Source organism: Podarcis bocagei, assembly GCF_964188305.1.
Source record: "Podarcis bocagei genome assembly, chromosome: 3".
Lineage (NCBI taxonomy): Eukaryota > Metazoa > Chordata > Lepidosauria > Squamata > Lacertidae > Podarcis > Podarcis bocagei.
In genome coordinates this window covers 35,427,957-35,449,708 of record NC_138127.1, presented here as the reverse complement: position 1 = coordinate 35,449,708, position 21,752 = coordinate 35,427,957, and the positions used below count along the sequence as shown (strand labels likewise).

General features: G+C 44.0%; 1 protein-coding gene across 1 annotated transcript in view; it reads left to right on the top strand.

The window, feature by feature from the left end:
- Window positions 1-640: 640 nt before the first annotated feature.
- The window catches only part of PREP (prolyl endopeptidase), a 57,764-nt gene continuing 36,652 nt past the window's right edge, over window positions 641-21,752 (top strand). The window contains exons 1-7 of the mRNA XM_081187922.1: window positions 641-844; window positions 3,409-3,483; window positions 8,527-8,660; window positions 10,753-10,883; window positions 11,109-11,318; window positions 12,084-12,205; window positions 19,954-20,059. Of these exons, the coding sequence (XP_081044048.1) occupies window positions 800-844; window positions 3,409-3,483; window positions 8,527-8,660; window positions 10,753-10,883; window positions 11,109-11,318; window positions 12,084-12,205; window positions 19,954-20,059 (823 nt within the window). The 5' untranslated portion in view covers window positions 641-799. The remainder of the gene's footprint in view (window positions 845-3,408; window positions 3,484-8,526; window positions 8,661-10,752; window positions 10,884-11,108; window positions 11,319-12,083; window positions 12,206-19,953; window positions 20,060-21,752) is intronic.

Sequence of the window (21,752 nt, the reverse complement as noted above, 5' to 3'; positions counted from 1 at the left end):
CTGAGATTCCTGCATTGCAGCCGGGGGTTGGACTAGATGACCCTTGGGTCCCTTCCAACTCTACGACCGTATCATAAAAAAGCAAGAGATTTCTATTTCACAAACTCATGGTTTATTGTTTCACGTGAACAAGGCTAATTTATCTCTATCTGAAAGTGATGGGGGAGTATATATATATGCAGTCTCTTTGTATTCCTGCATTGAAGGGGGTTGGACTAGATGACATTTGGAGTCCCCTCCCTCGTTCTATGAAAAACGTAGTAGGGCGAGACATTTTATCAGGCTGACCAGAATACCGAGCATGGTTTTGAACCCTTCTGAGTTTTCAGGGGAGGGGGGCGAGGTTGCGTAAACACCGTGCATTTAAACCACATTCCCACCCCGACCCCGTCAAGAATCCTGGGAGCTGCTGCTGCGCTGGGTTCAGGTGCGTCGGCCGCTCTCTGAGGGACTAAACTACAGTTCCCAGGATGCCTTGGGAGAAAGACCAGCCTCGAATGCATGGACGGCATCGGCCATGCTGGCGCTTTACTGCAGGGGGAGCCGCGCGGCCTCCTTTGCCTGCTCCGCTCGCCTCTCTTGCCTCTTGCCGGAGGTGGCAGCTCCTCGCTGGCGAGTGGGAGGGCCCTTTCGCGGCTGCGGCGGCGGAGCTCCAGCCCGCCTGTCTTCGGCTGAAGGGGAAGCCGAGCGGCGCCTCGCCCCACCGGGCCCCTCCTCTTCCTGCACGCCGCCCCATTGCCGCCCGCTCCGCCACGGCGCCTGCCTTTCCCCGCAACCCGCCGCCGCCGCCAGCAGCAGCATGCAGCTTTTCCAGTACCCCGAGGTGTACCGCGAAGAGACATCCGTGAGTAGCTCCCTGACCCCCATCTCCCGCCCCCAACACTGGGGCAGCTCCCGGGACCCGGTGGCTTCCTGCCTCCTCGCTTCCTCCTCGGCCACCGGCGACCCGGTATGGAAAGGCTTCCCGCATCTATCACGCCCTGCGGGCTTTCCCCGTCAAGCCTGATGCGGAAATAGATGTGTTTGAAGGGATGGGTGCAGGTGTGATGCAGGGCCGTGTCCTTTGCACACCCATCCACACACCAGTCTTTCCAACCTGGCCGGTTTGGTCTCAAACCACCCGTGTCGTTTATCTCCTGCCTCTCTCCACTACTTGAGGGTGTGGGGATTGCTGGGGACGGCCGCCGGGGGTTATTTCGGCAGGTGTGGGCATGCCTGGAGAGGATCGGGGCCCACTTTTGCCACCCAACGACACAGTGTGAGCTGCAGAAGTTTAATGTTGGCACATATTTTTGTCTTGCACAATCTACGAGCCCCAAAAACAAGCACCTGTTGCTCAAGCAAGAAGACATAATTTCCTCAAATCAGATTGGCCAGTAACCAGATTGGCTTGCCTGTATATGCCCTGTAAATAGCTTTGTGCAGCACAGTGGCTCTCCACTGGGGGTGCACAATGGGCTGGGTTAGAATAATAAAATTATAGAACTTTAGAGGTGGAAGGGATGGTTGTGCAGCTGGGGCTGGTGTATGGATAGTGCTGCTTTGGAATTCTGAAAATCAAGCGGTATATAAATCTCTAAAAGAAACCGATGGTGTTTCCTTGCAGCAGAAGAGAAAGGACTTAACCCACACTTCCTCTTGTCCTGCTGCTCCCCCCCCCCCCGCCCCAACTGGTGAAAACCACACTTCAGCGCTCAATCAAAGTAAATGGCAGTTCAGGTTTTTGATCAGGTTTTCCCTTGGAAAGGAGCAGGGCAAGGGGAAAACCAATCCGTGCATAGAAAGCGTGGGGCAATCAGGAAACTCCTCAGACACATGCTTTCTAGGCATGGCACAAGCAGAAGTGTGGGTGAGCCCTGATTTAGAGCAGGTGTTGGAAGCTGTGACCCTCAAGATGAATATTTTGTTACAAGTCCTGTCATTCCTGACCATTTGCCTTGCTGGCTGGGACTGATGGGAGTTGGATCTTACAGACCAAAGATTCTCAGCCCTGGTCTAGAGAAACTACCTCTTAATTCTTTGTAGCACAAGTTCTATTAATTTGGGAGCTTCCGCTCCCAGCTTACCATGTTCTTGTAGTTTTGTGTTGGAAATCTTAACTGGAAGGTTGACAAACAATACCTGTTAACAGCTTTACTTTTCCATGATATGGAAAAAGTAGTGCATTTTATGAAGGAAAACAAAAATAACCAAAGAATTTGACCAGCCTTTAAATGATAGATTTAATTGTACTCCCCATTTCTTAAAATCTGTGACTCTGTTCCAATTATAACATTCTCAGGCTAATAGGCTACAGAAAATAATACTTTTAATCAAATATTTCATTAGGCAGAGAAGGGTCAAGTTTGCTCTGCCCTGTGCTGGTAACAAACATTCCAAATGCCTTTTGTAAATAAAATTGCTGATATTGTTCAGAAGTCCCTCCCAGAGTTTTACGTAGTAGAATTTCACTAGCAACAAAAGAACTTCCAGCCGTACTGCAGTCTTTTATAACCTGTTAGCAGAATGTTGCTCATTTCTTTAGGCTCTCTGTGTTTAAATTTACAGCTAGATATGTCTTCCCTCACTGAAGTACTAGCATTTAATATGATGGAAGTTGGGAGTCCAATCTGGAGAGCCACATGTATAGGCTTTGCATGAAGGATGTTCTCCCAAGTTCAGGTGCTGACATCTTCACCTAAAACACTTGCTCTCCAGATATTGCCCAACTACAACTCCCATGAGGATGATGGGAGTTTTGGTCCAGCAATATTTGGAGTCCCCATCCCTGCCTAATGTCCTTTCAGACTGCTATGACACTTGAATCATTCTAGTGCTTGCTGTTTAGTGCTGTAGCACCAAACCAAGAGCACAAGCACTTTCCCTTGCAGATGCACCCAGATGTCCTGTTCCAGCAAGTGTGACTTATTTCTGGAATTCGAAATCCCTGACCATGTCTACTGTGTTGAGAGCACAATAGGCAACTAGGGAGTGAAAAGCCATACAGTACATCCAAAGAGACACCTGTGGCTTCAGTATAGCGATTGCAGAAGTCCTATCTTTGGTTTCTGTTCCAAACTGCTGTTGTGTTTTTAGAAGCTGTTAATAGTATTGATCTCCATTTCCCATCTTTTTTCCCATTCCAAGTTATAATCCATGGCTGAGAGTTCTCTCTTTATTAATAGAAACAGAAGGTCCACAAACTACATCAGCACATAAATTCTCTGGGTTAGTTATGCTCGATTAACTTAATTTGTTTGGAAGAGGCTATTATTCTGCTGTCAGGGCAGCTTGATGAAATTAGATGCCTCTTGCATACTCCAGCTTTCAGCAGTGTATTAAGCTGTAACAACTTATTTAATGCCACTCATAAAGTGATTGTAAAGCATTCTTTTAGAAAACAAATCTCTCTGTATATTTTAAAATCAGGTGGACGACTATCATGGCTGTAAAATATGTGATCCATACAGCTGGCTTGAAGATCCTGATAGTGAGCAAACAAAGGTAAGCCTTTCTTATAATTCTGGACATCTTGGGGCAAATGCCTTTGCAGTGTAGAGGTGCAAAGTACCGTATTTTTCGCTCTATAAGATGCACCCGACCATAAGACACACCTAGATTTTAGGGGAGGAAAACAAGAAATAGGAAGCCTCCTGAGCGAAGAGGTAGCACTCCTCAGGAGGGGCTATCCTCAGGAGGCTCTTGAGGGCTTTTCTGGGAGGTGGGGGAAGGAGCCGCATGCTCTGTCCCTTCCCCCACCTCCCACAAAAGCCAGGGATAGCTGCACGAAGCCTCTGCAGGGCAGCAGGATGAAGGCTCCCCGCCACCCTGCTTAGGCTTCGTGCGGCTAAGCCAGAAGCTAGAACAGCTAGAGGAAGCACTGCACAGCGCTCCCTCTCCCTGTTCTGGCTTCTGGGATAGCCCGCAAAGCCTGCATTCACTCCATAAGATGCACACACATTTCCCCTTACTTTTTAAAGGGGGGAAGTGTGTCTTACAGAGTGAAAAATATGGTACTGTTCAAATGTGATACTAGTCTCAGGTAAAACATCAGTTCAGGCAAAAACTAGTTTTCTGCTAATGATCATCTTACACCAGAAAGGTTTGTGTTTGTAGGAAGTCTTACTGGTCCACAGGCAATTGCTGTGATTGGAGTACAGTGGTACCTTGGGTTACAGATGCTTCAGGTTACAGACTCCACTAACCCAGAAATAGTACCTCGGGTTAAGAACTTTGCTTCAGGATGAGAACAGATATTGCACAGTGGCAGTGCGGCGGCAGCGGGAGGCCCCCTTAGCTAAAGTGGTACCTCAGGTTAAGAACAGTTTCAGGTTAAGAACGGACCTCCAGAACGAATTAAGTTCTTAACCCGAGGTACCACTGTAGTGTTTTTTGTTAGTTGTGCAGGGTAGAAATGTTTGAATGACCCAAGTCCCTGGTTCAGGACCCCTAGTATTTACAGTGGGGTAGCTTCCCTAGACTGTATGTCTCACAGCTCATGGTCAGAGCACAAGCTTTGGATGCAGTGGTCTCGGGTTTGGGGCCTTGGAGCTCTGGCTGAAAGGATGGGACGGGACTGAAAGTCTCAGTGATGGAGCACATGCTTTGCTTGCAGAAGGCACCAGGTTCTATTCACTACATCTCCATTTAAAAATACTAGGGGAGGATTGAATGTCATTGAGAGAGCAAAGGTCCTAGGTCCAATCCCTGGTATCTCCAGGTAGAACTGGAAAAGATTTATCTGAAACCCTGGAGAGCCACTCCCAGTCAGTGTAGGCAATACTGAACTAGACTCGGTGGAACAGTGGTATGACTCAATGGCCATATTCACATGTAGCGAGAGTGCTCACGATACAGTTTGTTTCAGCCTTAATGTGCAAATGTTTCACGTTGGTACATGTAGTCTGAGCTCTTGCACTTTGCTCCCCTCTGCAGGGAAACAAACCATGGAGCAATTGGTTTAGTGTTTAATAATAATAATAATAATAATAATAATAATAATAATAATAATAATTTATTTATTATTTATACCCCGCCCATCTGGCTGGGCTTCCCCAGCCACTCTGGGCGGCTTCCAAAAGAATATTAAAATACTATAATACATCAAACATTCAAACATTAAAAGCTTCCCGAAACAGGGCTGCCTTCAGATGTCTTCTAAAAGCCTGGTAGTTGTTGTTCTCTTTGACATCTGGTGGGAGGGTGTTCCATAGGGAAGGCGCCACTACCGAGAAGGCCCTCTGCCTGGTTCCCTGTAACTTGGCTTCTCGCAGTGAGGGAACTGCCAGAAGGCCCTCGGTGCTGGACCTCAGTGTCCGGGTAGAACGATGAGGGTGGAGATGCTCCTTCAGATATACTGGACCAAGGCCGTTTCTGTTGTTTCTGAACCAGAGTTTGTAGCTTGTTTCTCTCTCTAAACAAGGGACAATCTGAAATCTAGGTTTCTTTGTGGGTGCTGTGGTTAAGACGAAGCATACTTTCTGGCTTGCTGTTACATCCAGTAACATCCATGTTACATATTGATCTGTATAAGCTATGACAGTGTTTCCCAACCTTTTTTGGGCAAAGGCACACTTGTTTGAGGAAAAAAATCTCGCGGCACACCACCATTACAGCCCCGTGATGTCAGCGCGCAGCGTCACGCCGGGAGGGACGCACGAAAGTGAAAGTTTTCAATTTTTCCCCCTCCCCCTTGCCGGGGAACCTCCAAGCTTTGGGGGTGGGGGGGGGAGGAGGCAGCAAAGCGAGGGACTGAGGGACGGCGGCAGCTGAGGCGGCGGCGGCGATAGCGGGCGGAGGAGGGGGCGGCGGCGGGGCCGAGGTGGCCGGCGGGGGAGGCGGCGGCGGGTGGAGCAGGAGGGCGGCCAAGGCCGGTGAGGGAGTAGGGTTGCCCGGGGCTTGAGGAGCCGTCGCCGGGAGTTGCTGCTGCTGTTGTTGCTGCTGCTGCCCGGACATGCCGGCCTCCTCCTCGTCCGCTGTCTCGCGCTCCTCCCTTTTGCACGCGCTGCCCCGCCGCCGCCCCATTGGCTGGGTCCTGTCAGCTGATCCTGTGTTATTTCCTGTGTGTGTGTGTGAGGGGAGAATGGAGAGAGAAACCTCGGCACCACCACCGCGGAGCCGCCCCCGGCTCGACGCGGATCCTCGCCGCCGCCGCCTCTCATATTCCCCGACTCGCCCGCCTCCCTCCCACGGCACACTAGCCAACGTCTCACGGCACACTAGTGTGCCGCGGAACACCGGTTGGGAAACACTGAGCTATGACACTGTTACATAGAATTGGGCTTGACGTTTCTTCTATGATCACTTGTGGGCATGGCTGAAGGGTGAGATTTTTGGCTTGGAAGATGCAGTGGCTTGAGCTGAGCAGTTGTATGCCCCCTAGAGGCTTCTGCATGCGGTGACTTTACAAACTTCTTAAAGAAAGGACCTTGCTCAGGATCCATGTCGGTTTATGGAAGGTGGGAGCTGCCTGGGTCAAATGGGTCAAATTTTGTGCATGCGCTGGAAAATAGAAAGGAAGTTTACATGAGTAAGTGACAAAGTTGGCACGTGCATGATCTTCACAAGTAAATGATACTTAAAATATACTAAGGTATATTTTATATAAGTAAATAATATATAAGTACAAGCCATAGACAGGATACTTACAAAGCAGTGCAGATGTAGTAGTTTTAATCATTTAGCAACAGTTAAATATTTGGGTATGAGCTTGTGGACATTACCCCCCACCTTACCATTGTCACCTCTCCAGTGCAAATTCTCTTTCCCTTTCTATACAGCCTTAGCTGTGATTTAGTATTGCATCTGCACCAGCATGAACCAATACTGTTCTCATAATCTGGGTTTGAACAGCATTTGCAAACCTTTAAGGAGAAAGCTTGTTAGGATTAACCATACAAACACAATACAGTGGTGCCTCGCAAGACGAAATTAATTCGTTCCGCAAGTTTTTTCTTCTTGCGAGTTTTTCATCTTGCGAAGCACGGTTTCCCATAGGAATGCATTGAAAATCAATTAATGCGTTCCTATGGAAACCGCTTGCCAGGCTGGCGGTGCGGAGAAGGGCTTTTCTCCCCACCGCAAGCCTTCAGGACAGGTACGGGAACAGAGGGGAAGGGGCGCAGCGCTTCTCCTCTGTTCCCGGGGCTTGCGGTGGGAGGAGGGTTTTTCCTCCCCACCGCCAACATTCAGAACAGCATTCTGAATGTTGGCGGTGGGAAGGAAAACCCTCCTCCCACCGCAAGTCTTCAGGACAGCCATCCGAAGGCTGGCGTGGGGAGAAGGGCTTTCCGCCCCACCGCCAGCCTTCGGAGGGGCCTTCCGAAGGCTGGCGCGGGGAGAAGGGCTTTCCGCCCCACCGCCAGCCTTCGGAGGAGCCTTCCGAAGGCTGGCGCGGGGAGAAGGGCTTTGGGCCTGGGAGAAGAGGAGAATGTTTTCCGCTGACATCTAAAGATAATGTAATGAAGGTGCCAGGTGAATCTCCCTGGGGAGAGCATTCCGCAAACTAGATACTGCTTGTATTGATGCAAACCAGCATTCACTCACTTGGGACTAAGCCTTATTACATTCAGCAGAACTTACTTCTGAGTAAATTTTCATCGGAATGGCCTTTCTATCCTGTTGGCATACACGGGATCAGCCTGCACAAAAGCTATAGCCCAGCCTTGCTATAGAGATTCTTGCAACTTTTTCACCAACAGTTATGTTGGCTCATTTATTAAGCCATCCATTTATACCATTCAAGCAGCAGTAATCTGCCTTCACTTTACTCTTGGAACTAAAGTGCTTCACTTTACTGTTCATATATCGCTTCAGTGGTGGCTGAACTGTTTGTCTTCATGGCATCTTGGCAATTTGGTTTAAACACCAAATGAGAAAGTTTAGATCAAAGAGACCCATAAAGTTCATCAGGACTCATACCTGTGATGACCTGCTTTTTTGACTTGTTCAGCCAGGGTGTGGTGACCAAGTGGTAAAATAGTTACCTCTTTCTGTGTTTGAATGTATGAAGTGGTTTCATCCGAAAGCTGCTTGAGAGAATCCTTTGATGACCTGCAAAGCAAGTTGGCAGACTGTAGACTTCTCTCTCAGGAAGAATCCATCTCAAAAGTCACCCTCCCCCTTTTAATGCAGGATGCTGAAATTAAAAGTCAGTAATAGGTGGACTGGACAGATTGCTATCATGTTTTGAATATTAGAAAGCCACTTTAGTTATCATGTTATTATGTGCCATTGCCACTTAATGAAACGAGCAGCAGCATTCCTGAAATAATGTCTGTGATATGCTCAGTTCTACTCTAAGACTGTTATGAAGTTGCATCCAAATCATTGCACTCTCTAGACCGGGGGGGGGGGACCTGTGACCCTCCAGATGTTGTACTCCCAACCTGTGATCATGGGCTATTCTGCCTCTGTCTGGTCAGGTAGTTGAGAGTCCAACAACACCTGCCAGTTCATCAGCTCCCCATCCCTGATCTAGGTCAATACAAACTGTTGCTTTATAAAGCCCTTGTTTTATTTCATTATGTTTTGTTTCTTCTCTTTCAGGCTTTTGTCGAGGCACAAAATAAGATAACAGTACCCTTTCTTGAGCAGTGTGCTGTCCGGGGACTATTTAAAGAGCAAATGACAGAACTCTATGACTACCCCAAGTATAGTTGTCATTTCAAGAAAGGGAAAAGGTATGTAAAGACTGTGTGTGCCTTTGGATTATTGCAGGATGGTTTATAGCCAGACATTTTGTAGTGGGGGTATCATAAATTATGTGCTAAGCGTTCACACCAAGTGATTCTCAGGTCAAATACACACACACACACACACACACAGACAGAGAGAGAGAGAGAGAGAGAGAGAGAGAGAGAGAGAGAGAGAGAGAGAAAGTTTCTACTAATTAAATATTGAGCCAGGAAAATCAACAGCCAGACCGCCAAAAAAATAAAATAAACTCATGACCAACTGCTGTAATAATTAAGGAAAATACAGAAATCCTACCTTTTGTTTTGTCAAGCAATGAAAGAGGACATGTCTGTTTCTGTGACTTTTCAGCCCTATTCTTGCCTTTGCTTACATTTACTAGAATACTGGAAGTGAGAGAAGGTTTACTAATACTTACTGAGCAATTGCTTACTGCTTCTCCATTTTCCTTAATATAGAGTCAGAAAAGGTTTTTTTTGGTGTGTGTGTGTGTGTGTTTTAATGAAAGCCGAAAATTCAGGAAAAGGCCTAGAGGAGGCATGGTTCCCTTCAGATGATGATGGATTGTCCAAGCCTGCTTTCCCAGTTGTTGGTGATATTGAGAGTTGTAGTTCTTTATCATCAGAACAACACCTTGTTGGCTACTCCTGGCTTAGAATATCCCTGGCAGTAACTAAAGGCCTGGCTTAGAATTAAAGGTCTGAAGCAGAAAAGGACAAAAAACCAGTACGCTAAAATATCTATTTAAGATTACTCCGTTCACTAGTCCTTCATCACATCAAAGTGTGGAGGTCATTTTCTCCCCTTCAATACACAAGAAGAAGAAAAATCCATCTGGCAAGGATAGTTCATCTCCCAACTCCACAAAGTTGTCAAGCTCCTTTTCCTGGCAGATGTGGCTATCTTGTGATCCGCTGCTTAGAGCCAGAATTGGAGCCCAACTAGGTCATGAGCTCTTAAAGGCTGCACTGTTGTCCATAGGCTCTTGCCCATTGTTTGTCTCTCACCATCTGTCCTATGGTGCTACACTACTTCAGAGAAACCTTTGGGCAGAACAAAGCACTAACTGGGGTTCAGATGACATGCCAAGGCAAACCATGGTTTAGCCCTGGGTAGTGTGGCAGCAGGAGGAATCGGGAAAGGAACACAGCAGTTGTGATATCCTCTCCAGAAACCCACACATTTGCTTGTTTACATTAATGCTAAGCCAGATGATGGTTTATGCTTAAACTGGTTCAGCAGCATTGAAGAATATTTCATAAAAGTTGTTTACAAGTGGCAGTTTGGAACCTTTTTTTTTTTAGTTGAATTTGAATGGTTGCTTGTGTATATGGCGATAATGCAGTCTGCATATATTTTGGGTTGTTATAGCTAAGCTAGCAAAATCTCTACAAAAGTGAGAGGTTTAGACTTACTACAGGGATTGGGAAACTTGTGGCCGCACTGCTTTTGTTGGACTAGAGCTTCTGTCATCACTGATGGTTGGCCGCATGATGGGAATTGTAGTCCACCTGCTCCCCATTCCTGGTTTACTGGCATGATTAAACTTGGTTTACCATGTGGGTGACACTTCATACAAACAGTTTCCTATACAGAAAGGTATGCCTGTGGTTTGTCTTTGTGGCAACCATGTCATTGGTATTATGTGTTCAGGGCCTTAGACTTACTTCCTTAAGGGGCTTCTCTTATGCATGGAAATGCCAAACTGCTGCAGTATGACACTCAGATGAAGAAGAGGATTTTTGTTCCATTTTTTTAAGTAAGTGCATGGCTGAGAAATCTTAATGATTTGTCTCATTACATACTGCAGTAATGTCAAAAGCTCTAACTGTTATAATGAACTATTTAACGTAACTTGTGAGTTGCTAATTGAATCTGATGTTGACTTAATGCAACCTGATGGGTGAAATTGTGTGCTAAATTACTGAAATGAGGCATTTTTCCACCAGGAAGAAGCTGCTTTCCTCTGTTATATAAATCTGCCACTCTTGAAAGTCTTAGCCTGCATAATTCTGTATTCAGTCTCATACTATAGTTGAAAATAACCCCCCCCCCAAATAATTATATCATTTATTCTAGGTATTTTCACTTTTATAATTCTGGACTTCAGAATCAACGAGTATTATATGTGCAAGATACCTTGGATGCTGATGCCAAAGTATTTTTGGACCCAAATAAACTGTCTGATGATGGCACTGTGGCTCTGCGAGGTCAGTGTAGCAGATTTTTCGAAAATGCATAATTTTGGAAGCCAACATAAAATTTCTCTGTTTTGAGTTATACACATCTACGTGTGAAAATATTAAATTGTGGAAAACGTAAAACATGCTTTGAGCTGCTGCCTATATGGTGAAGGCAAGCGTTAGAAGCATAAACCATGAAAGTAAAGTTTGTAACTAACGTAAACTAATACACAGCGTGTTCTTAATCACCAGGTTATGCATTCAGTGAAGATGGCGAATATTTTGCATATGGCTTGAGTTCCAGTGGGTCAGATTGGGTAACAATTAAATTTATGAAAGTGGATGGTACTGAAGAACTGGCAGACACACTGGAGATGGTAAAATTCAGTTGTATGGCTTGGACCCATGATGGCAAAGGCATGTTCTACAACTGCTACCCAAAGCAAGATGGGAAAAGTGATGGTGAGTGGCATACAATCACCCGTCTCATCCTCAGGCCTTTATAGCCTTTATTAACTTTAGAATCCTTTATCTCATTACTAGCTCTGCTTCCTTCTTGTGGGTATTTTGGGTCAGGGTTTCCCAAACTTGAGTCTCCAACTGTTTTTGCACTTAGATTCCCATAATCCCTCGTCACTGGTACTGCTAGCTAGGGGTGATGGGAGTTGTAGTCCAAAAGCAGCAGGAGACCCCAGTTTGCTAATGCTAATGGACAGGTTGGTTAGAGCCAGTATCTCTCAGTTGCTTAGTTTCTTTGGCTCATGGGACTTCTTATTCTGCCTGTCCACCTGTCCACAAAATGCTGTCAAGTTTCAAGCCAAAGTAACATCTCACTTCCTTGACAGGGAATATTACATATTGCTGGAAGCTAAGCATAGCTAAACATTTTACACAGACCAAAAATAAAAATACAGTTAACTTTAGCAACGTATCTCAAATTATGTAAAGAACATATTATTCCAAATGTGTTATATTTATATAAAGAAAAATAATGCAAAGAAAAATGCATGGAATAATAGGAATAAAAATTATCCTTGTAGATATTATCTAGCTTCTTGGTCGTAAGGACTAGTATTTCCAGAAAACATATGAGTTATTAAATCTGGTTCTGCTACCTTGTCAAATAAGAAGCTTCTAATATGTTAAGGTTTTGAAACTTTCAGGTTGTTAGAACTAATAACAAGTCACAACTTACATTCCTGTAATTAAATATGTTGATTGCCCCAGGCACTGAGACGTCGACAAACTTGCACCAGAAGTTGTACTATCATGTCCTGGGAACTGACCAATCAAAGGATGTTTTATGTGCTGAATTTCCTCATGAGCCAAAATGGATGGGTGGAGCTGAGGTATGGTGCATCTCACCTTTTTTGAAACTCAGTAGATAATAAAAGTGAAAAGTTGATTATAGGCCCAATCCTTTGTTGTTAAATAAGGTTTCTCGCTGCCTCTTTTTACCTCTATTGCACTACCTAGGACCAATATATAACACATTATTTTAAATATGTGAAAATGGTGACTCGGTATATTGGTGAGAACTCATTTTGACTTCTTCTACAATGAATTTTTGTGGTGATCAGTTTTCAGTAAGAGCCCTCCTACACACACCCCTTCCATTTTTCTCCAACTTAACAAAATAATTTCTGTTCTCAGCCATTGTTCCTTTGATGTGATGCTATTGTAGTACCACTTTAAAAAAAAAACTTGAAAGGGCATTAACCACAATGAAAACAATATTAAAAAGAAAACTATGTTTGCTATGCACTGGACACACACATTTTCAGCCTTAAAAATATGGTGGAATTAACATTTGTAGAATTTTAAAACATGTTTTTTAACTTCGTTACTGTCAGATAATGCTTATAAACTTATTACAGTGGAACCTCAGTTTTCGATCATCTCCGTTGACAAACGTTTCAAAACTCGAAAGCCGTAAACCCAGAAGTAAATGCTTCCGTTTTTGTTCACACCTTGGAAGTCGAACTTCCGAGGCAGCTTCCGTTTTGAGTTTTCCGTATCAATTTTTCCGTTTTGAGGCTTTCTATTGAGTTTTTGAATGTTTCGTAACTCGAATGGTCTTTGGGAACGGATTACGTTCGAAAACAGATGTTCCACTGTATTTCTGTAAGTTGTACACACTTCCATATATTTGCTGTGGGAAACCTAGTGATAACTGTGATGTATACACCACAAACACATTTGCCACATCAAGGTCTCCTTAATCCAAGTCCACCTTCAATCCACCGTACCATAACAGGCCCTCTATGGCAGGGATGGGGAACGTATGGTCTTCCTAATGCAGTTAATTTCATGAGAGTGAAATCAACTTTTGTGCTTTTGGGTCTCTTGATTGGAACCGGCAATGTGTCCAGAATTTGGATTGTTTTTGATATGGGTGTTTCTGTCCATGTGCTGCAGCAGTCCCTTCTGCATGCAGGTGAGTGGTTTGTGCAAAAACATATTTCTGCATGAATCCTCTCTGTTGGTTGGATTTCAAACAAGTATGCTTAGGTTCATGGCCTGACAATGTGATCCTGCATGTGCTTACTCATAAGTAAGTCTCAATGAATTCAGGAGATTGTAGTGTTAGTGTAGTATGATAGTGTTTTGACGTACAAAACACATTTCACCATCAAACTTAGGGAGTATGCCTCATTTTGCTATATAAAACGAGGTCATAAATCTTTAGTGACAGAAGCTCATAAACTTCTCAAGGTGCTTGTTTGTCTGAGGAAATTAATAACTTTTGATTACATATCTGCAGGAGGCTTCTTACACCCAGCATCTGTTGTTAATTAAAAGCATTTACCAGCTTTGCCTGCTGTTTACAATATTTTATTACTCCCCCCCCCCCCTCTTACTGCTGCCAGTTTCTGGCAAATGACCTTGTGAAAATAGTTTTTAAAAGCCCACAGGATGCACAAACCTATATGATTTTGCTACCTTTAAATATCTAATATAGTCCTTTTATTGTAGTGGGGTCCAGTTTTATACCTTTAGAAACTTTTAGCCCATCCAATCATATGTAAATGTTGTTAAAAGTTGCTTCTTGGTTTCTTGTATTTATTCAGTGGTGCCCCGCAAGACGAAATTAATTCGTTCCGCAATTTTTGCCGTCTAGCGAATTTTCCGTCTTGCGAAGCACGGTTTAAACGGCTTAACAAAGTCGCAAGTCGTTTTCGTCTTGCGAAGCAAGCCCATAGGGAAATTCGTCTTGCGAGGCAAATCGCGGACGAAAAAACCTTTCGTCTAGCGAGTTTTTTGTCTTGCGAGGCATTCGTCTTGCGAGGTACCACTGTTTATCATTTTGAACAATATTCAGGTTGAGTAACAAACAATATTGAGCCAACGTGAAAGGAGACAGTTTTGGCTTCCAAACGTTTAGAAATTAAGAGAGGTGGCTTAGGAAGGAGTTACCAAAAGAGTTAACAAAGGAGTTAACAAAAGCCATCCCCTTGTTTCCTCATTAAAATTAGCATTTCTTCTCTTAAAGCTGATAATTCAACTAATTCATACTTGGAGTAGGCCAAGTGAAATCAATGGGCTGGATTCAACCATCCTATTTTGCTAGTGGAAGCCAGCACAAGGACTCCTGCTAGTGCAACAGGACTTCCCTCCCCCCCATGTCACCCCATAGCTCCCCCAGATATAGTTTGGAGAGTTGGGAGATTCCTGCTCCCAGAAGAGCATGCAGGGGACAAGCAGAAATACCTGCGCTGATCCTTAGTGCTACATTGAATTCCACCTAATGGAATTAAGTTACTTGGCAGTATCCAACATGCCTCATCAGCAGAAGGATTTTTACTTGTCCAACAGGATTTCCCTCTGTGTACACCCTACAACCTCCCTAAATCTGCCCTGGAGGATGGGGGAATCCCTGGAACAGATTTAGGTTGAATGTGAAGGGAGGAATGGGGGGGGGGGGGAGATCCCATTGCACAAGTGGAAATATTTGCACTGGTACAGTGGTACCTTGGTAGTCGAATGGCTTGGTTCCGAACAAATCAACTCCTGAATGCCGCAAACCCAGAAGTGAGTGTTCCAGTTTGCGAACATTTTTTGGAAGCCAGATGTCCAACACGGCTTCCGCGGCTTCTGATTGAGTGCAGGAAGCTCCTGCAGCCAATAGGAAGCCACGCCTTGCTTTTTGAATGGTTTCGGGAGTCGAACGGACTTCCAGAATGGATTACGTTCGAGAACCTAGGTACCACCGTATGTGTTACTCACCACTACTTTGAATACACCCCTAATATCCATCAGTTTCAATGGGCCTACCAAGTATGACAAACCTTAGATGTCATGTCTAAGACAGGGTTGCCTAGTGTTTAGGCGGTCAGATTAGTGCTGGGGATGCATAAGGAGGAATTCAGTGTCGTGCCCTTCTGATTGTTCCTTCAGCCCAAGTATGTCAGCTTGCCATGGGGAATGATCCCTGTCTCCTCTCCCTGTGTACTGTTCTGGGGGTTCTCCTGACAACCACAGAGCCAATTTTGGGGGGTGCGTGGAGGGGGGAAGCCCTGTTGTACAAGCAGAAGTCCTGGTGCAGGGCGTCCACTGCCGTGTCTCATTCAGTGAATCCTGCGTCAAGGTTCACTTGGCTGTGACACTCACTGGGTGATGCTGGGCCAGTCGCTATATCTTATCCTTGTGAGGGTGCAAGGGAGGGAGAGGAAAGAGAGCAGTGTACACCTCATTAAGCTCCTTGGATGAAAGGTAGGGTGTGATAGGTAAATGAAATAAAGAAACCAGGCCAAACTCTCACACTTCTTCCTTCAGCATGGTGCTTTTACATTTCAGAGAAGGGACTAAATTTCATTCCATTGGCAGCCATCCAAGGCACCCCCCCCCCAGCCTCATCCTCCGTCCCTGTGTCTGTATTTGCATCAATTCTAACTAAAACCAGAAATGTTGTGGCCCTGTTTTCCCCCTATACGCTATACTGTATCCAGAATTTAGAATGGAAGCAGAGGGAGCAAATTTGTGGCAGTTCCCAGAAGAGGGCACTATAGAATAATGATTTGAAGCCACGTGTGTGTTATCTGAGTTAAGTGGGGAAAGCAGTGATGATCTTAAATGGACCTGTGCTGCACACGTTGTTAGAACCAAGTTCCCATGCTTGGGGTAATAGAAGAAATGCCATCAAAAGTATCAAATTAGGAGATAGATGATAGATAGATAGATAGATAGATAGATAGATAGATAGATAGATAGATATTGCATTCCGCACTCCCTTCAAAAATAACTGGTGAACACAACAGCAGTATAGGTGGTATGTTTTGCTTCAGAAGCATTTTAAAGGTTTCTGTTGCAAAACTGCTTTCACTTTCAGCTAGAGGCACTTACCTGCTGCACAACCTAGATGAGCTGACCTGAAGGATCACCTTTGTGCTTTTGCTCAAAACAAATACCAGTAATCAGAACAAGAACTGCTGCAGTATCTCGATTGTAATGTTCTGTGGGATTTGCAGCAGTTGAAGTCTGGCACGAGCTGCTGTGAAGCACTAGAATCTTCACAAACATCCTGAGTCCTAGAGACTGAAAACAGGCAACAGGCTGGAGGAAGGGAGATTACCAAGGGCCCACTATTATTATTTAAATGTGTTTATTTGCAAGGGCCTTTTTATCTGTCTTGTGTTTGAAGGTATGTCTGACCTTTGGGGCAGGGATTATGAGAATCACTAGTTTTTATTCTCTGAAGATCATTTTGTATTTCATGGTGCCCATGGCAGTGTTTTTAGATTTCTAACTGTTCCTGCCCCTGGGACCAAAAATTTAGGGGTATCCCTGTGATAATTACTGAGCAGGCAACTGTGCTCTGACATATTTTATGGTAGGAAACAGCTCGCAGGTTAAAGAGCATGACTTCTTGGTTGTTCTGAATCCCAGGATCTATCTTAGAAATGTGGCCACAGGGCTTCCTGCCTAGCATAATTTGAACGGCCATTTTATAAAGGAACGTGATCTTCCCAGTTATGTTTTATGGAGGGTGTAGCACCCAATACTATACACCTGCTTCATTTGACTGCATTATGTGCTAATTACTGCTTTCCTCTTGGAAAACATGATAGCGTTTGAGTAGGAACCAGCATTGCTACTGAGTTTAATGCATGGTTGAAGTGTTTGGTGCCCTCCATATGTTGTTGGACTCAGACTCCCATCATCCCCAGCTGACTAGCATGGCCAGTGGTCAGGAACGATGGGAGTTGTGGCCCATCAACATCTGGAGGGCCGTAGCTTCCCATTCCTGGTTTAATGGATTTGATAAATTAAGATTATTACAAATACAGGAGTTGGCAAGAGTGGTGGCGGTGGCTGTGTACACCTGCAAGGAAGTAATTAATAAGGTACAGTGGTTAGAAAGTGCACACAGGTTTTGGGCATATGGATTCAATCAGTTCTGCGTATAAGCAGCTACAGGCTCTTGCAAAAAAAGAAAGGTTTTTAATTGATTGGTTTCTCTTTCTCAAGAGCACTGGTTAAAAAACCGACCAGAAGACAAGGGAGTGTTGTATTATATCAGGGAATTTCATTCCAAGAAACAGTGGTTATGAATTCTAAAAACAATAGGGACCCTCCCCCCCAATACTAATTTTGTATTTCAGAAAAAAAGACCCAGATTGGCACTAAAAAAATACTATAAAAACCAAAGGGATGGAGAAAACAGTATAATTTCAGTTCTTCCGCTGAAATTGATAGGATATTTAATTTAATCCTTCCCCTGAATCAAACTACATTTAATTTGGGACCTGAGTGACTCTGAAACCTGTGGACAGAATACTGCTTCAGCATAGCATGAAATGCAAATTGACAGGGGTGGCCATCCAGCACCACAGAGACCAAAAAGCACATTGCTGGGCCAGCGGCTGGCAGGTGAGGCAGGAAAGAGGCTATTCTGTCTCACATTGCGCCCTCTCTCTCTCTCTCTCTCTCTCTCTCTCTCTCTCTCTCTCACACACACACACACACACACACACACATACAGACATATATTTGTCTTTATTTTTCTCCAGTAAAATATCTGATGGTGTAGTTTTTGAATGCAGCTGTCAATAATGTTTTGCCTTAATACTCTTGAATTCCTTTGAGTTTTGAAATGCATTGATGTAAGGACAGCTGTAGCAATGAAGACAGACTTAATTGGCACCCTACCCGTAATGTGTGTTGGGAAATTAGATTAAGAATGTGTTCTGGGAATCACATTAAGCAAACTATTATCAACTATTCACCAGTCCAGCGGGGAATGTTGAGAAGCTCATTAGATATGCTCAAAATTGCTGCTGTCAGGGGCTCTTGTTTGCCATCATGCAAAATAAAGTTTCAAAGATTGCTTTTGCTTTGATGGAGTGAAGGCAGTGAAGATTCTCAAGTTTGTAGTATATTGACATTAACTCAAAATGTTGGGTACTAGACAGGGAAGGTGCAATGGTTGATCACTTCCTTCGCCTTCAAAAGGTTCCAGGCTTAATCCATAGCATCTTCAGGTAAGGATGGGAAAGAGCAGCTTTTATTCAGCGGAGGTGATACAAGACCAATGTGTGTCTTGATATAAAGCTTCTTTGAAAGATGGAACCCATGGAGGGAAGAGGTCTAAGGGTTTGAAAGAACTCTGTATTTTAATGCTGGAAATGGTTTTGTTTTATATGTGTAATTCCCCCCCCCCAAAAAAAAGCAATTAGAAATTTTATATTTATTTATTTTTTAAAAAAAAGCTTCTTTGGGACAGGATTCAACTAACAAGCCCCACCAGCAATAGCAATAATAATAATAATAATAATAATAATAATAATAATAATAATAATAATAATAATTTATTATTTATACCCCGCCCATCTGGCTGGGCTTCCCCAGCCACTCTGGGCGGCTTCCAAAAGAATATTAAAATACTGTGATACATCAAACATTAAAAGCTTCCCGAAACAGGGCTGCCTTCAGATGTCTTCTAAAAGTCTGGTAGTTGTTGTTCTCTTTGACATCTGGTGGGAGGGTGTTCCACAGGGAAGGCGCCACTACCGAGAAGGCCCTCTGCCTGGTTCCCTGTAACTTGGCTTCTCGCAGTGAGGGAACTGCCAGAAGGCCCTCGGTGCTGGACCTCAGTGTCTGGGTAGAACGATGGGGGTGGAGACGCTCCTTCAGATATACTGGACCAAGACCAGTATAGACCAGTAAGAACTTTTGGTGCAGTGGGACTTGGGCCCCATCTCCTCTCCCCTCGCACCCACCTCAAATTGGTTCTGAGGGAGTCTGGAGAGGACAGACGGAGCTATCTGCCTAGCACCAATTGAACAAAGCAAAGAAAGATGCCAGGAATTGTCCTTGGGACCTTCTGCATACAGAGCATGTTTCGACTCCTGAGCTTCCCCCTACAAATATATATGTGTAATACAAAATATATATAGATATATCAAAGCCACATACGCAGCAATAACAACAAACACTACCAACAACAGCAGAGGGAGGGGAAGGGGAAGAATTAGGACATGGCTTTAAAATTTTTGCACCTGCTGATCATTAAAAATTTGTATTTAAGTGTTGATATAATTAATTTAGGATGCTTTCTGTGGAGTGAGTATATTTAATAAAGATCTGCCAGTATAATTTTTGACACTGTCTGCTGTCACTTTGAATTTAGCACAACATCATCAGCTTGGCATGACTTTCCATAATATAAGGGCTTCATAGATGAGAGGGATTTAAAATTAGTTTGGCTTTAATTCCAGGCGGTTTGTGCTTCTATCAAAATACACTGGGTTGCTGCTTTTCAGAATGCACTGTTGAATCGAAACACTGAATTTGACATTTGCTTCACATTTTGTATGTGTCTGAGACATAGAACGGATTTGAAGGACTAGGCGAATTTGTGGCCCTCTACATGTTGACAGACTTGAGTTCCCATGACCCCTTACAATTGGCCATGTTAGTAGCGTCTGGAAGATCACAGGCTCCAAACACATCTGCACAAAGCATATCAGTAGTCCTACATATGTTTGTAACTTTATAATTTGACACACCTGTTTTGCTTTTGGTTTGTAAATTGTTAGTAACTTTTTGGTTTGGTGTACGTCAATATTTATGTTTCATTCATTGTGATAAATTTTAGGTATCTGATGATGGGCAGTACGCTTTGCTGTCCATACGAGAAGGATGTGATCCAGTTAATAGGCTGTGGTACTGTAATCTACAGAAGGAATCAAATGGGATAACTGGTAAGAGGCTGCTTTCTTCGTGTCAAAGTAAAATGGCTTATTTCCAAATACATTGCAAGTTTACGTATAACAGTAAGTTACAAATCTTGTACGAAGAATAAAAACATGGATATGTTCCTAGTGGCTGCTTGAGCTGCCCTGTTCTCCAGCCAGTATTTGTTAAACAGAGAAACCACACATTCTTTCCTTAGGCTGCATACGGGAGTTGTCTTTAACAGTCACATTCTGGATTGCTACAGATTTTCCTTCTGTTGTTTTAGGATTATTCAAGCATACGAAGGGGTAGCTTGGTACATATTCCACCCTCTGTGGCTCCGTCTGCACTGAAGGTTGGGCCCAAGTCGGGTAGCTGAGTTCTGGATGCACGTGTATTACACCTGTGCTGAGCAACTGATAGTCAGTACAGTTGGCCAGCAGACCATGCTCACGGTCTCAGCAATAACATTTACAGCCCTGAACAGCTTGGGACCAAGTTACTTCAAATACCTCTCCCCCCCCCCCCCCGTATAGACCTGTAAGACAGCATGGCCAATAGTCAGGGATGACTGGAGCTGTAAGCCAGCAACATTTGAATTCCCCACCCCTGCTACAGAATTTACCCCTTCTCTTAGAATGCTTGCATTTGTGAAGCAATAAACTGTTCTTGGGACTTGTAGATTTTTCTCTTTCCCCCTTGCTTTCATCATATTATTTGCTTGCTGCAGAAGAAGCGTTCTGAATTTGTCTATGCATGTATTTTCAAAATTGCATTTATGGCTGCCACTGTAGACTACTTCCCCTCCCCACGATCTGAAGTTCCATCAACTTATGTGATTAAATAACTCCCTACTACAACCTGAGTCGTAGAATTGAAGAGTTGGAAGGGACCCCAACAGTCATCTAGTCCATATATTTCTCGCTCTCCTAAGGCAACGATCCCTTGTGATGTCATCTAGAGGGCTCAGGGGACAGCCCATCATATATTATACAGATAGATAGAATCAGTGAGGAGACTTTAACCAGTGAACTTGATTCAGAGCATACTTTCAGTGTAGGCTTGAAAACATAGATAACTTGTTCAGTGTAAGACTAAAACTAAAACAAAAAACCATTGAGCCTCTACTGTATACTTGCATCTTTTTGTATCATAATTAGATTTTATCATAAGAACATTTCTAACCTTAGATAGAACTGCATGAGAAAAAATACGTGGGAGAAGGATGTGGAATATTATCCAAGTCATTTCCACAATCTGTCCCTTTTTCCCCAATGGGGATTTAAAACCCAATTCTAAAATAAGCTTTATTTCTGTCATGCTGTGCACATGATAGCTAATTAAAAAATCTGTACCTCTCATAAGTTTAATTCATCACCTTTACTCATCCTTTCTTTAGAGCAAATCCCTTTATACATTTTCACGATTGCCAAAAGTTTGTATGTGTGTGTCTGAGCACAACTGTAAGCAATGAGTAACTTCAACTTTGCTTTCTTTTCTTTAATGACTGCTCAGATTGATATCAAGGACCACAGTTGGCTTCTGTACTTAAGAGTGAGACTGACAAAGTGTGTTGAGAGCCAGTGTGGTGTAGTGGTTAAGAGCGGTAGTCTCGTAATCTGGGGAACCGGGTTCGCGTCTCTGCTCCTCCACATGCAGCTGCTGGGTGACCTTGGGCCAGTCACACTTCTCTGAAGTCTCTCAGCCCCACTCACCTCA